The sequence below is a fragment of the Xenopus laevis genome, chromosome 1S (assembly GCF_017654675.1).
Source record: "Xenopus laevis strain J_2021 chromosome 1S, Xenopus_laevis_v10.1, whole genome shotgun sequence".
Taxonomy (NCBI): domain Eukaryota; kingdom Metazoa; phylum Chordata; class Amphibia; order Anura; family Pipidae; genus Xenopus; species Xenopus laevis.
In genome coordinates, this window is record NC_054372.1 from 19390813 (window position 1) to 19404176 (window position 13364).

General features: G+C 37.4%; 1 protein-coding gene across 1 annotated transcript in view; it reads right to left on the minus strand.

The window, feature by feature from the left end:
• Positions 1-1394: 1394 nt before the first annotated feature.
• The window catches only part of lcorl.S (ligand dependent nuclear receptor corepressor like S homeolog), a 57199-nt gene continuing 45229 nt past the window's right edge, over positions 1395-13364 (minus strand). The window contains exons 7-9 of the mRNA XM_018243065.2: positions 6216-10213; positions 3588-3691; positions 1395-1965 (exon numbers count right to left, since the gene is read on the minus strand). Coding sequence (XP_018098554.1) covers positions 1963-1965; positions 3588-3691; positions 6216-10213 — 4105 coding nt within the window. The 3' untranslated portion in view covers positions 1395-1962. The remainder of the gene's footprint in view (positions 1966-3587; positions 3692-6215; positions 10214-13364) is intronic.

Genomic DNA, 13364 nt, shown 5'->3' on the forward strand with positions numbered 1-13364 from the left:
CAGACTAACTGACCTATAGTTTTGAGGCTGAGAACGGGATCCCTTTTTGAATAGCCGCACCACATTAGCAATTCGCCAGTCTCTCGGCACTATGCCAGACCTCAAAGAATCCTGAAAAATTAAGTTAAGAGGTTTGGCAAACACAGAGCTAAGCTCGCTAATTACCCTGGGATGAATACCATCTGGCCCCGGACCTTTGTTTATCTTACCATGTTCTAGTCTCTTTTGATTTTCCTCATGTGTGAACCATGCATCATTAGTTGTATTACTAGAATTGGGACTATCAAGAAGGAAACCTTCACTTACTGGTTCCTCATTTGTATAGATTAAAAATATGTATTCAGAGTTGTGTTCCCTAAACAAACATCTGGGTTTTACCTGTGCAGGAAAGAGTGATCTCTCTTTAAATGCATACACAACCTTTTCATTGTATTGTTGGCAGTGCGGTACTAGGGTTTTCACATGCAGGTATTTCATAGGGTTCTATACCCCGATGCCCAATGGGTATGAATGGGTTCCCCACCCACAGCATCACCTGAGGTACCACACATGGGTTGGGAGGAGATGAATCAGGGTTTGATTCACCTTATTAAAGGCAGAGGCTCCCTTGCAGCAACTAGACACTTTTATAGGACACACTTTATGGCTGAGTTGGTGTGTGTCATGTTTGTACAGTACTTAGGATAGAATAAGAGATTGTGTGCTTACTAGAGATGCACTGAATCCAGGATTCGGTTTGGGATTCTGCCTTTTTCAGCAGGATTCGGACGAATCCTTCTGCCTGGCTGAACCAAATCCTACTTTACATATGCAAATCAGGAGCAGGGATGGAAATCACATGACTTTGTCACAAAACAAGGAATTAAAAAAGTTTCCCCATCCCTTATTTGCATATGCATATTAGGATTCAGTATTTGGCCGTATCTTTAACGAAGGATTCGGGGGTTCAGCCAAATCCAAAATAGTGGATTCGGTGCATCCATAGTGCTTAAATAGCAGGACATTATAGAACTGGGGCAGGGGGAAGAGCACAAAGACGTACACACTATAAAGCAGATACAGAGTGAAAAAAGATCAACTTTATTTTGCAGTTTTCCCCAGAAATGACACAAAATGAAATCCAGTTTTGGATTTATGTTAAGAAGGTGAAGCAGCTGTTCTGCAGCTGGACAGCAAACAGAATGCTGAGATGCCTGAAATGCTGTCTCCTTGCTGAGCACGTTTAGGGGCAGATTTATCAAGGTTCGACGTGAAAATTCAAATTTTCAAGCTTTTTTTTTTTAATGGCCTAAAGGGTCAAATTTGACTATGGTTTATTAAAATTTGATTCTAGTTTTTAAAACAATGTAAATTAGATTTTCGAAATTTATCCTACACTGGCCCTTTAAGAACTTGAATTCGACACCTTAAACCTGCCGAGTTGCTGTTGGAAGGAGCCTATGGAAGACGTCCTGGGATCAGTTTGGAGTTGTTTCCAGCCTTCCTGACATTCAAGGTTTTGTCTGAGAATTGAATTTGTGCGTCGATCCTATTCACCAGAGTTTCAAAAATGTGTTTTTTTGGTTTTTTTTGTTAATACTTTGCAATAGGTCAAATTTCGAGTTCATGGGAGTTTTAAATAGCTCCCATGAACTTGAAATTCAACCCTTGATAAATCTGCCCCTAATTTATTTTAAGGACAATATATGAGTTTTACTGCTCCAAGGGATGGTTGTAGCTACAATAAAATGAGCACCATTTTTTGCATATCAGAATGTACAGTGTAAATTTTGAGAAGATTTAAGGAACGGCAAGCTTACAGACAGAACATATGCTTATTGCCATATACAATACAAAAAACAAAACAAAAAAACCTCCAGGAAAAAATGTAAATAGTGCAACTTGGGGCTCTTTTGTAGGAAAATAGGATGGTTGCTCCAGGAGTAAAGGCACCGTGAGTATTCAGCATCAGGAAACGTTGCATCACTGCAAAGAGAAAAAAGGGTAAGTACTAGTGACTGTCACAGGCAAACTCACTCAGCCTTAAGAATGCCACCTGCAGCCTATGGCCCAAGACAACTGTAATTATAAGAATCATTGGTTCTGTGTGTGTGTGTGTGTACATATACATTTACACACATATACACAGGTATGGGATCTGTTATCCAGAAAGCTCCAGCATGGCCATCTCCCATAGACACCATTGAAATAGACTTCTACGGCAGGGGTCCTCAACCACCGGGCCGCAGACCGTCCTGAACTGGTCTGCCGAATAATGAATGTGGTACTCCGGCGCGCCCAAATTGGACGCCGCCCCACTCTGACAACCTCCCCTCCCGACCCCAGTCCTTGGAAAAAAATTAGCTCTTTTTTTGGTCCCCGGGCCAAAAAAGGTTGGGGACCCCTGTACTACTGTACATCTCCCATAGACTCCATTGAAATAATGAACGAAATCAAAACATTTTGAAAATGATTTCCTTTTTCTGTGTAATAATAAAACAGTCGCTTGTACTTGATCCCAACTAAGATATAATTAATCCTTATTGGAAGCAAACCAGCCTATTGGGTTTATTTAATGTTTACATGATTTTCTAGTAGACTTAAAGGGGTTATTGAACTTTTGGTCAATACAACCAGTAGCGTTTGTTGAGGGGGGCGGGCCCTGGTGCGTGACGCGCAGCCGGGCCACGCCCCCTCCGTACCGCCGCATTAGCCCGCATTTCTCAGTGGCACACGGACTGCCGGGGGGCCCTGAGGGGGTGCGGGCCCTGGCCCGCTCGCACCCCCTGCTCCCCCGGTAGTTCCGCCACTGAATACAACTAATTTTAACAGCCCATGTCATAAAAAAGTTTTTTGTAATTTGATCCAATTGGCTGAATCTTGCCAGCCAATGGAATTGAAGATATGCAAATGAAGCAGGAGAGAGACAGTGCAGATTCAGTCGTGAACTTCCTTATTTGGCAGCCGGCGTCTCATACACAGTGTCGGGGGACCCATAGGTTTTCAGAGATGATCCATAGCTTCTTTGGTATGTATCTCTGAAAGCAAACATTTTAGGTAATATAGATAAATCACAAAAACGTTTTTTTTATGACATGGGCTGTTAAATTAGATTTATTGTCCAAAAGGTGAACAACCCCTTTAAAATATGAATTTACAGAAAGATCCGTTATCCAGAAAACCAGTCCAGAGCATTCTGAATAATAGGTCCTCCACACAATGTACTGCACATATATACATACACATAATACACACCTAAAACAAGTATCCACACCTTGAATGTTTTCGCCATCGAACACACAATAACAATGGATTTCATTTATTTTTCTACATGCATCAACAGAAATGGACTCTCATAACAAGGGAAACATCTCTGAAAAGTGATTTCAATTAATTTTAACAAAAAACAGAAAATACAATGTTCTATGACAGTAACATATGAAACCAAGGGGGTGAATACTTTTTATAGGTACCGTATACGCACACACGTATGTTACCAGAGGGTAAGTCGGCACCAGCTCCACGTATGTTTCTGAGCCGGCTCCATCCTTTCTGGTACTTGTTGTTTTACTGCCACCAACTTTCTTAATAAAGTAAAACATTTTTACCTTTCTGCTTCCATGAAATGGGATCCGAATTGGGGTGAGCGAGAAGGAGCCATCTTTACTTGACAGTCCCCGAAATGACTTTAATCCAACTGGTTTAAGAGGCACTGGGGGGGTAAAAAGGAAAAATGACAGCTATTTATTTGCCGCCACGTCTGGAATCAGAGCTTTCTTCTGTTCCCACAGAGGCCTGCATCAATCTCTGCGTCTCTGTTGTATCAAAAGAACAGAAAGTACCATTTACTCTCCCGCCCAAACTCCAGAATTGACACCAACCAAAACTTTCCAGCACAGTTACACTCCACTTGTATTGAAGTGCAAGAACAACTGCATCAATTTAGACTGGTCAGTTACAATTTGCATCAGACACACCATCTCATCTTGGAATCCATTGTATTGTGGGGAACAAAACATGGAATTTAGCCTTGAAATTACACCGCCGTGCAGGAGATAACTGACCCCTTCAAACTCTGTGCTGCTTTATACTGAACTGATAATATTACCCCAGAAATTCAGTTTATTCCCTCTATCACTAGAGTTTACAAAACACCCAGTTCATTTCTAATACCCTGCAAATATGCCGTATGTTTTCTTAAATCTCAAGTTTGGTCATTTTTCTGCCACGTTTGATACATCAAAAAATAAAATGGGGGGAGAGAGTATCCCCCTGACCAACAACAGTATCTTCTAGCCAGTAATAAAGTAGGTTTGCGTAATTGTAGAAGTATCCACATATTTGTTTTGATTAAATTGAAAGAGGAATCATTTTTCTATGTCACGGATAAATCATAGAAGATTTGTACATGAACATTTTAAATACTATCTCTTACCTCCTCCATTATCAACATGAATACAGTTCTAGGAAAATGTATATCCCATTTTACATTGTGAGCCTGTTGTAGAATATTACCAGAAATATCCAATAATCATGCATTGGTAAATTTGGTACATTTCACAACTTATGGTTTCAAACATCAGGAATAGATTCTGTGCTCTCAACTGTATTCCAGAATTCATTTTTATGTATATGTGCTGGGCTCAATCCAATTCAAGGTGAGGGGAAAAAATATTTGATTTCTCTCCAAATTTAACTTAAGACGACAATTATCTATCAGATAAGTTCCTCAGTTCATTCATTAGTATACTAAGGGGATTATTTATCTCATTAATTTCTGAAATATACTCAGACCAAATCCGCACGGGTTATTTCCTCTTATTTATAAAATCATATTCCCAAAAAAAATCCAGTTCTGGAAAAAATCGTACAAAAATTAGAATTTCTGATTTTGAGTCTGAAAAATCCAATTTTTTTTTAAATTTTGCCCAAAAACCACAAAAGCTTCAGATTACTGCATGAAACCCAGTGCAGATCAGCATATCTTCGGGATTTCTCCCATTGACTTATATACAACCACGGCAGGTCTGAGATGCCAGATTTTTTGGATTCTGACTTTTTCCATTCTCAGGGTATAATAAATCCCAAAATATTCAAGTTTTTTTTTCACAAAAAATTTGGATTTTATAGTAAAAAAACAGTTTTTGCCATTAGGACTAATAGGCTAATAGTGCAACATGCACAGTTATAGTCCTCCAGTGTATTTCTTGGAGAAACATCACAATTTCCAATACAAAATATTTCTACTGAATGGCCAAATTCCAAGAGACCTCAAATTAATTCAAAACTCAGTGCTAATGGCCTGAAATCTTTTCTAGAGATATTCTATTTCTCATCAATTCTCTTGATATCTCTTGATATCTGCTTTTTGCAGTAGACAGTTTTCTTTGTTTTTTTTAGAAATACAGTTATTTCTGGCCAAAGGCCAATGAACGGTCCATGACAAACTGATTTCTGCATAACATTATAGTGAATGACAGTTTATATCCACAAGTTGAAACTTAGAAACAGAAGTGTTTTCAAGATCGTTCCATTGGCCATAGATGTTCAGATTTCATTCACGATGGACGTTTCTATGGTGATCATTCCTTTTAATGAGATGATCTAAAACTAACCTTTCAGATGTTAATTGTAGGATTCAATTAGGAATAAAAAAACAAATTAGACAATGTTCTGGCCATTAATTGGCCGACAACAATTGTACAAAATTGTCCAAGAAATAGCAGTGATCTCCCATGGATATTGACAGATATGCTAAAATATTGTTAGAACATTTTCTAACATGTCCGCTCAACCAAATGCCATGGTCCAAAAATCATATGAAATGACTATAGATGTGTGTCGATGGCTAACTTGGTGTTCAGCAGCTGAACATTTCCAGGTCTCTGATGATGGCTGACCATCTGTAGTGCACTTTCCTCGAACTCTCGGTTGATTTTAATTGACATGTGTCTTTGAGTCACTAACTAATAACTATAATAACTAATAATTATAGATGACCAAAGGGTCATTATCTATCTCCTTTTGGAACCACTTGGTATCTTTCAACCATCCCACAGAGCTTCTAAATCTCCACTAAAGGGGATATATATATTACAGTCCATAAGCAACTCTTCCAAAAGAGCCTAAGCATCCCCAGATAATACTCAAATCACAGCAAGACAAAGCATTAAATAATATAATACTAATTTCCAAATGGTTAATATTTTCAAGAAGTATTACAATTCAAGACTTACCTAACTGGATATTTGAATAATCATTTTGTTCATGAACAGAATATTGTGTTTTAAGTTTCTTGATACCATTTTCCATATGTACAAAGGCTTGTTTGGATCTTTTTCGTTTAGAAAGGGGAGCAAAGAGAGGACTAGGTTGAGCTTCTCTTCGTGAATTTCTTAAGCAGACCTGTTTTTTAGGGAATTGTATTCCTTCGGGTGTTGTATTTAAGGATTTTGCTTGAACACGATTCATTTGTAAACTTTGGATGTTTGATTTTAGACATGAATTGGACCTTAAAGTTCGTTTGTTGACTTCACTGGCATTAGTAAATTGTACCAGTTCCAAAGAAACATTTTTATTTGGTACTTCATTTGAAAGTCTTTTTAGACAGATTCTAATGTCCTTTATTGTCAGACTTTTGTAAGTTTTCATTTTCTTTGTTTGATTGTTTTTCAGTAAGTTATCAGATTTCTTGCCTTTGGAATTAGCACCTAGCAAGGTCTCTAACAGAGGAATGTTACCATGAAGCACAGTGTCCACTAAGTTTAGTTTTCTTGATGAAGCATCAAGCTTGGTTAACCATATATTATGACATTTGTCACCTCCACTTAATTTCTTTTTTCCATGACTGGAGTCTTTTTGTTGTAACACTCCATGTTTTACATATTTTATATTTCTTGTACAAAAATGTTCTGTTTGGCATAAGTTGTCAATGTGTTGTTTTTCCTTACTCGTATCTGAAACTGCCAAGTGTGCACACTTCCTGGTTTCTTTGTTTTCATGCACTTTAGACAGTTTAAATTTTTTCCCCTTTTGTTTATTCTTTGAAGAATTGCAAGCATTTGGATTTCTGGTTATTGAAAGGGACTGAGTTTCTGTTGTTTGCATAAACCATGCTGATATGTGATTTAAGTCAATCTTTTTCTGGAACAGCATCTGAATAGGAGAAGGTTTCTGAAGTGTACCTCCAGAGATTTCCATTTTCCTCCTTTCTTCTCGGTTGTTCTCATGTACCCATGTGCTGGCCATGTTTTCATACCTATTATCTAATGCTTTCAATAAGGATTCATTTGAAGCGGATGTAGACCACCAGTTAAGGAGACCGTTTGACTGAATATCTGAAGCACCCTCCAAAATGAACCCAGTATAGTTTTTCACAGAATTTTTACTATTGAGACGTGTGCTGGTTATAGAGCCCAAGTTATACTGTAGGTTGTAAGGTTTATTTTTGTTTTTTAACTTTCGTCTGTGAGCTTTATATCTGGTAGACAATATCCTATTAGAATGATGATATAAGGCACTTCTAAATGAAAATGAAGTCAAAGATGCAAGTGAATGCAGCACAGGCTTTTTCAGTTTTGCATGTCGCTGGCACAGCTGGTATGTTCTAAAGAGTGATGATCTGACATTTCTTTTCCTTTTTGGTTTGATTGGTTTCTGACTAGATTGCCTGCACTGCCACTTCTTGTCTTTTTTTGCAATGATTAACTTGTTACCAACTGAGGGCGCCGACTTATTTGTTTTATAATTTCTTGGCAGAGATGGATCACTGCAAGTTTCTTCTGCAGTCTTCACTTTAGACTGACTGCTGAAATTTTGCTTTGGTTCTGAAATGTTCATGTAGCCATCGGATAGAGGCTTATTACAGTCACCTCTTTGGGTTGCTGAAACTTTATGAGACATAAGAAGGATACGTTGTGCAATCCTGATACTACGTCTTGCAATCCTTGATTTCTTGGTGTTAAACCCAAGCAATCCATTGCCAGTTTTATATTTGCTCAGTTTACCAAAGTGTTTAGATAAATTCATTTGTAAGTTTGTATGCCTCTCTGAGGTTCTTCTGACCAACTTTAAAGAATGAGAACCAATTGTATTAGGCCCTTCTGGGTTTCTCTTTACAAACCACTCCTCTTTAGAATGCATTTTATCTGAAGATGTGTGTTGCATAGGTCTGTCTGCCAGTCTAGTTTTATTATAGTCTTGGGAAAAGATACTTGCAGCAGAATTTGTTTTCATCATATCTCCTCTGGATGACACAGGGCTCCCCATAACATTTTTATTATAAGGTTGGTTTTCGGGGCTTAATGTATAGTGTATTCCATCATTTCTATTAACTTTTGAGACAAACATAACTTTAACTGGACTGGAAAACCCAGTCAAAGGATGCACTTTAGTTGCCCCAGTTCTGCCTTGTTTATTTTTGGCTAAATCCGACAAAGAGTTTGAATTTAGAATATCCTTATTTTTAAAAGATGTTATAGTTGCGTCTTTGCTTCTTCTCAATCGGATTTGTGGCACAAGTGATAAACACTTTTGCAAAGCAGGTCTGTCGGGGTTCTCACTCCATAATTCACATCCATGTTGTGCATTCGCATTAAATGTACTTCTTGTTTGGCACTGGTGGGCATTTGATTTTCCCAATAATATATTATGTAAATGATCACACTCTCTTAGACGTTCTACTACAACAAGCAAATGTGCTTTATTATTTGGCAAATTGGCAGTTTTATTATTTCTATAGTCGGAAGGGATATTTGTTAGCATACCTGAGATCTGGTTTAAGGTGCATTTACAAAATAAATTACCACTATTTTCAGTTGCAGCATTCCTTGGTTTAGATTTTTTTAATGCATTTTCTTGTGTTTCTATACAGCTTTCATAGTCTTTGGTCTCATCTGTATGGTTTTGTGGTGCAGAATGTGGCAAGTGGTCTGGTACATTATTACAACTGTTTGTGCTGATATCATTCTTTAAAATAATTCTCCGCTTGGTATGAGGTAGATGTGTTACATATTCCCGTACTGTAGTCACAGCTTGAGTGTTTATAGAGTAATCTGATTCTGAAATGAAAGAAGTGTTCCCTTTTATATAGTTGTTGATTTCACCTGTGTGTCTTGCTGGTTTTTTCTTATTCTTTTGATGAGATGCCATTCTCTTTCTAAATGTTTCTATTAGACTCTTGATCTCGCTTTTAATTTCTAAAGAACGGTGTCTAGACAATGCAAAGCCGGGTGATTTTAGGGAGGACAACTTTTCCTGACGTTTCTGAAACCTTGTTTGCATTATTTTGGTCTCTGTGCTGTTTTTATGCAGGTTAAACATTTCCACAAAACTACTGTCCTTTAATTTAACATTGTTAATAAAATGTTTGATCAGATTTCCAAATTTTACTCCATTAATCCTTTTTCTTTCAGTGTTGTAAAGGTTTAGGGGATTTGTGATTTTTGGGCAAATCCGTGTTTCCTTGAATTTGCCATTAAATGTATCCTCTAGGTTTTGTAAATCAGAATCACTTTTGCTTTGGTCATTCACTGCCATTTTGCCCTGTTTCATAGATATTACAGTGCAGTTTAATTTACGTTTCCTATATTCACCAGTTGTACATACAAGAGATGGTAGTTGATCACAGTTATCTTTTAAAGCACACTGTGAAAGTGTATCATGTACTTGCATTTCACCTTCAAACTGAAGTGATTGTGGAGTTAAGTGAGTTTCAAAACTGGTTCTGTCCCAGGTACCAGAACAATGACCAAAATATTCTGAGGGTCTACAAGGCTGTTCTTTTTGACACAGATTGCTATCATTTAAAGGTCTATTGCTTACTTCTAACCTCAGATTTTGATTTTGGAAGGAATCCAGCTTCACTGTTCCCGAGGCCAAACCTGGACAAGTTAAACGAATATCTTTTAGACAAACAGATAAATAGGGAAGGTGGTGATACGGTTCTTTTCTTTTTAACCGGCCGCGTCTTGTAAGTCTCTGTTTTGCAAAGCTGTAAAAGACGGCTGGCGAATTCTCTTTCCTGCTGGACATTTTTAATCCAGGATATAAATTTGTTTTGCTGAAGCAAACTTCTGAGCATACTTTTTGTTCCTCCTTCAGGAATCTCAGTAGAAATGTCAACTGTTGCTTGTGATATAGGCACAATGAGTTTAACACGTCACATAAAACAGTATCCCCAGTGGGTGGCTTAGTGGCTTTACCAGATTTCAGTTGGTTATGGAAATTGATGACACTGTGGAAAGAAAAAACATATTGCTTCTAGTTTAAGTTTAACTGTATTAAAAAAACAACAAAATAAAATGGTTGACAACTTATAAATAGCACATTATCATGAACAGCATAATTCTGATCCTTTAAAAAGTAGTATGTGGTTTTTCTTAAATCCACCTTCTTGAGTATTATTTAAATGCCATTCTCAGCAATATCATCTCTTGGTGTTTGTGTTTCTTGATTATTTCTTGCTATGCCTTGTCTCTATCCCAATACTATATTGTACTAGGCTTGACTCATCTACAGTGGTGTGGAAAAACTATTTGCCCCCTTCCTGATTTCTTATTGTTTTGCATGTTTGTCACACTTAAATGTTTCTGCTCATCAAAAACCGTTAACTATTAGTCAAAGATAACATAATTGAACACAAAATGCAGTTTTTAAATGAAGATTTACGTTATTAAAGGAGAAAAAAAAACTCCAAATCTACATGGGCCTGTGTGAAAAAGTGATTGCCCCCCTTGTTAAAAAATAACTTAACTGTGGTTTATCACACCTGAGTTCAATTTCAAAGGTTATAAAGCCATTTCTAAAGCTTTGGGACTCCAGCGAACTACAGTGAGAGCCATTATCCACAAATGGCAAAAACATGGAACAGTGGTGAACCTTCCCAGGAGTGGCCGGCCGACCAAAATTACCCCAAGAGCGCAGAGACAACTCATCCGAGAGGCCACAAAAGACCCCAGGACAACATCTAAAGAACTGCAGGCCTCACTTGCCTCAATTAAGGTCAGTGTTCACGACTCCACCATAAGAAAGAGACTGGGCAAAAACGGCCTGCATGGCAGATTTCCAAGGCGCAAACCACTTTTAAGCAAAAAGCAAACCTTGTGGACCAACGAGACAAAAGTTGAACTTTTTGGAAGGTGCGCGTCCCGTTACATCTGGCGTAAAAGTAACACAGCATTTCAGAAAAAGAACATCATACCAACAGTAAAATATGGTGGTGGTAGTGTGATGGTCTGGGGTTGTTTTGCTGCTTCAGGACCTGGAAGACTTGCTGTGATAGATGGAACCATGAATTCTACTGTCTACCAAAAAATCCTGAAGGAGAATGTCCGGCCATCTGTTCGTCAACTCAAGCTGAAGCGATCTTGGGTGCTGCAGCAGGACAATGACCCAAAACACACCAGCAAATCCACCTCTGAATGGCTGAAGAAAAACAAAATGAAGACTTTGGAGTGGCCTAGTCAAAGTCCTGACCTGAATCCTATTGAGATGTTGTGGCATGACCTTAAAAAGGCGGTTCATGCTAGAAAACCCTCAAATAAAGCTGAATTACAACAATTCTGCAAAGATGAGTGGGCCAAAATTCCTCCAGAGCGCTGTAAAAGACTCGTTGCAAGTTATCGCAAACGCTTGATTGCAGTTATTGCTGCTAAGGGTGGCCCAACCAGTTATTAGGTTCAGGGGGCAATTACTTTTTCACACAGGTTTGGATTTCTTTTCTCCCTAAATAATAAAAACCCTCATTTAAAAACTGCATTTTGTGTTTACTTGTGTTATCTTTGACTAATAGGTAAATGTGTTTGATGATCAGAAACATTTTGTGTGACAAACATGCAAAAGAAGAAGAAATCAGGAAGGGGGCAAATAGTTTTTCACACCACTGTAATTGAGGTTAGTTAAAGCGGTTAATCAGATAACCAGTATGACTTTTTAACCTTACTGCATAATTTGATAACCATCAGAGCACCGGAGTGTGACTGGTCTGAACCAAAAAATAAAACTTTTTTTTTAAAAAAAATAACTATTGTATAAAGGAAAATGTATTATATTTTATATATCATACTGAAATAAGAAACTTTCAAAATATAGTCAAGTTGTTCTTCACTATCTCCCTCTTAGCATCTGTCTCTCTTCATGCAAGTGATGGGAGCCCGATTTTTATTGACAAATCTTACATATTTTGTGGGGCTCCATTTCATCAGATGAATTGGAGCTCAAATTACTGATTCCAGCACAAACAGAATCTAAAAAAATAAACTGACTTTAGCACAAATCCTACATATAGAAAGACAAGATTTCAGGTAACTTCAAAACAGTGAGTTTCAATACAATTTTTACGCAAAAGAGCACCCCCCAATGAAAATTCAAAACCTGACTTCTGCATAAATACAGAATAAAGAGATGCCGAGAGGCAGACAGTGAAGAGAAATGCGATCATTTCTGAAACAGTATTTCACAGTATTCTGAAACAGAATTTTAGTAAGATAAAGCTTAATTAAATGTTCATTTTGGCTAGAGTTCAGATTTAAATTAAAAAAAAAATAAGAAGAAGATGGCGTAATCCAAGATGGTTTAAGCCTGTTTAAACCTTTAGGTATGCAACCTACCTGTCCCAGTTCCACACTTGTATATATATATATATATATATATATATATATATATATATATATATATATATATATATATATATATATATATATATATTTAACTTACCAAATGGAATGGCTAATAAGTACTACTACTTTTTAAGCAGAGTAAAAGTGCTCCATGACTCAATTTTTCTAAAGAACCCTCATCTCTTAGTGAATGAAATAAAGTCATTCCAGATGCAGAATTTGATCTAGTCTTCAGGTATTGCCAAATACTAGACAGGATTGCTTCTTGGCTTTGGAGTACTTTGATTACTCTTTGTGGGCGTCACCTATTTCACCTCATGCCTACAATCACTGTAGCCTTTAATAACATGCCTCAATTATTACTTTATGGCAAGTCAGAACATCTCCTTCAAATTACCATTAAGGGGAAAAAATACCTTAAAGCCTTACAATTAAGTCTAAAGGCATAGAAACCTGGATTCCTAATTCAACCCACATCTTTCCTCTTATTTCACACAGACAGAATAAGAGGCAGTAACCCCAGAAAATCACAACTCTTTGAGTTTCCACTGTCAACTCTCTGAATAGTTACAATGGGCCATTATGATTGGATTGTTGGAAGAGTTGATATGTCACGGACTTCCCAGTTGAACTGAAAAAGCTGCTCGGAGTTGTAGTGAAACGTCTTCAATGATTACTCAACAAGTCCAGTTGCTCTAGAATTACTTATACCAAATATACAGGCTAAAGTGTTTTCAAGAACAAAATTCATATTTGCTAAACTTAGCT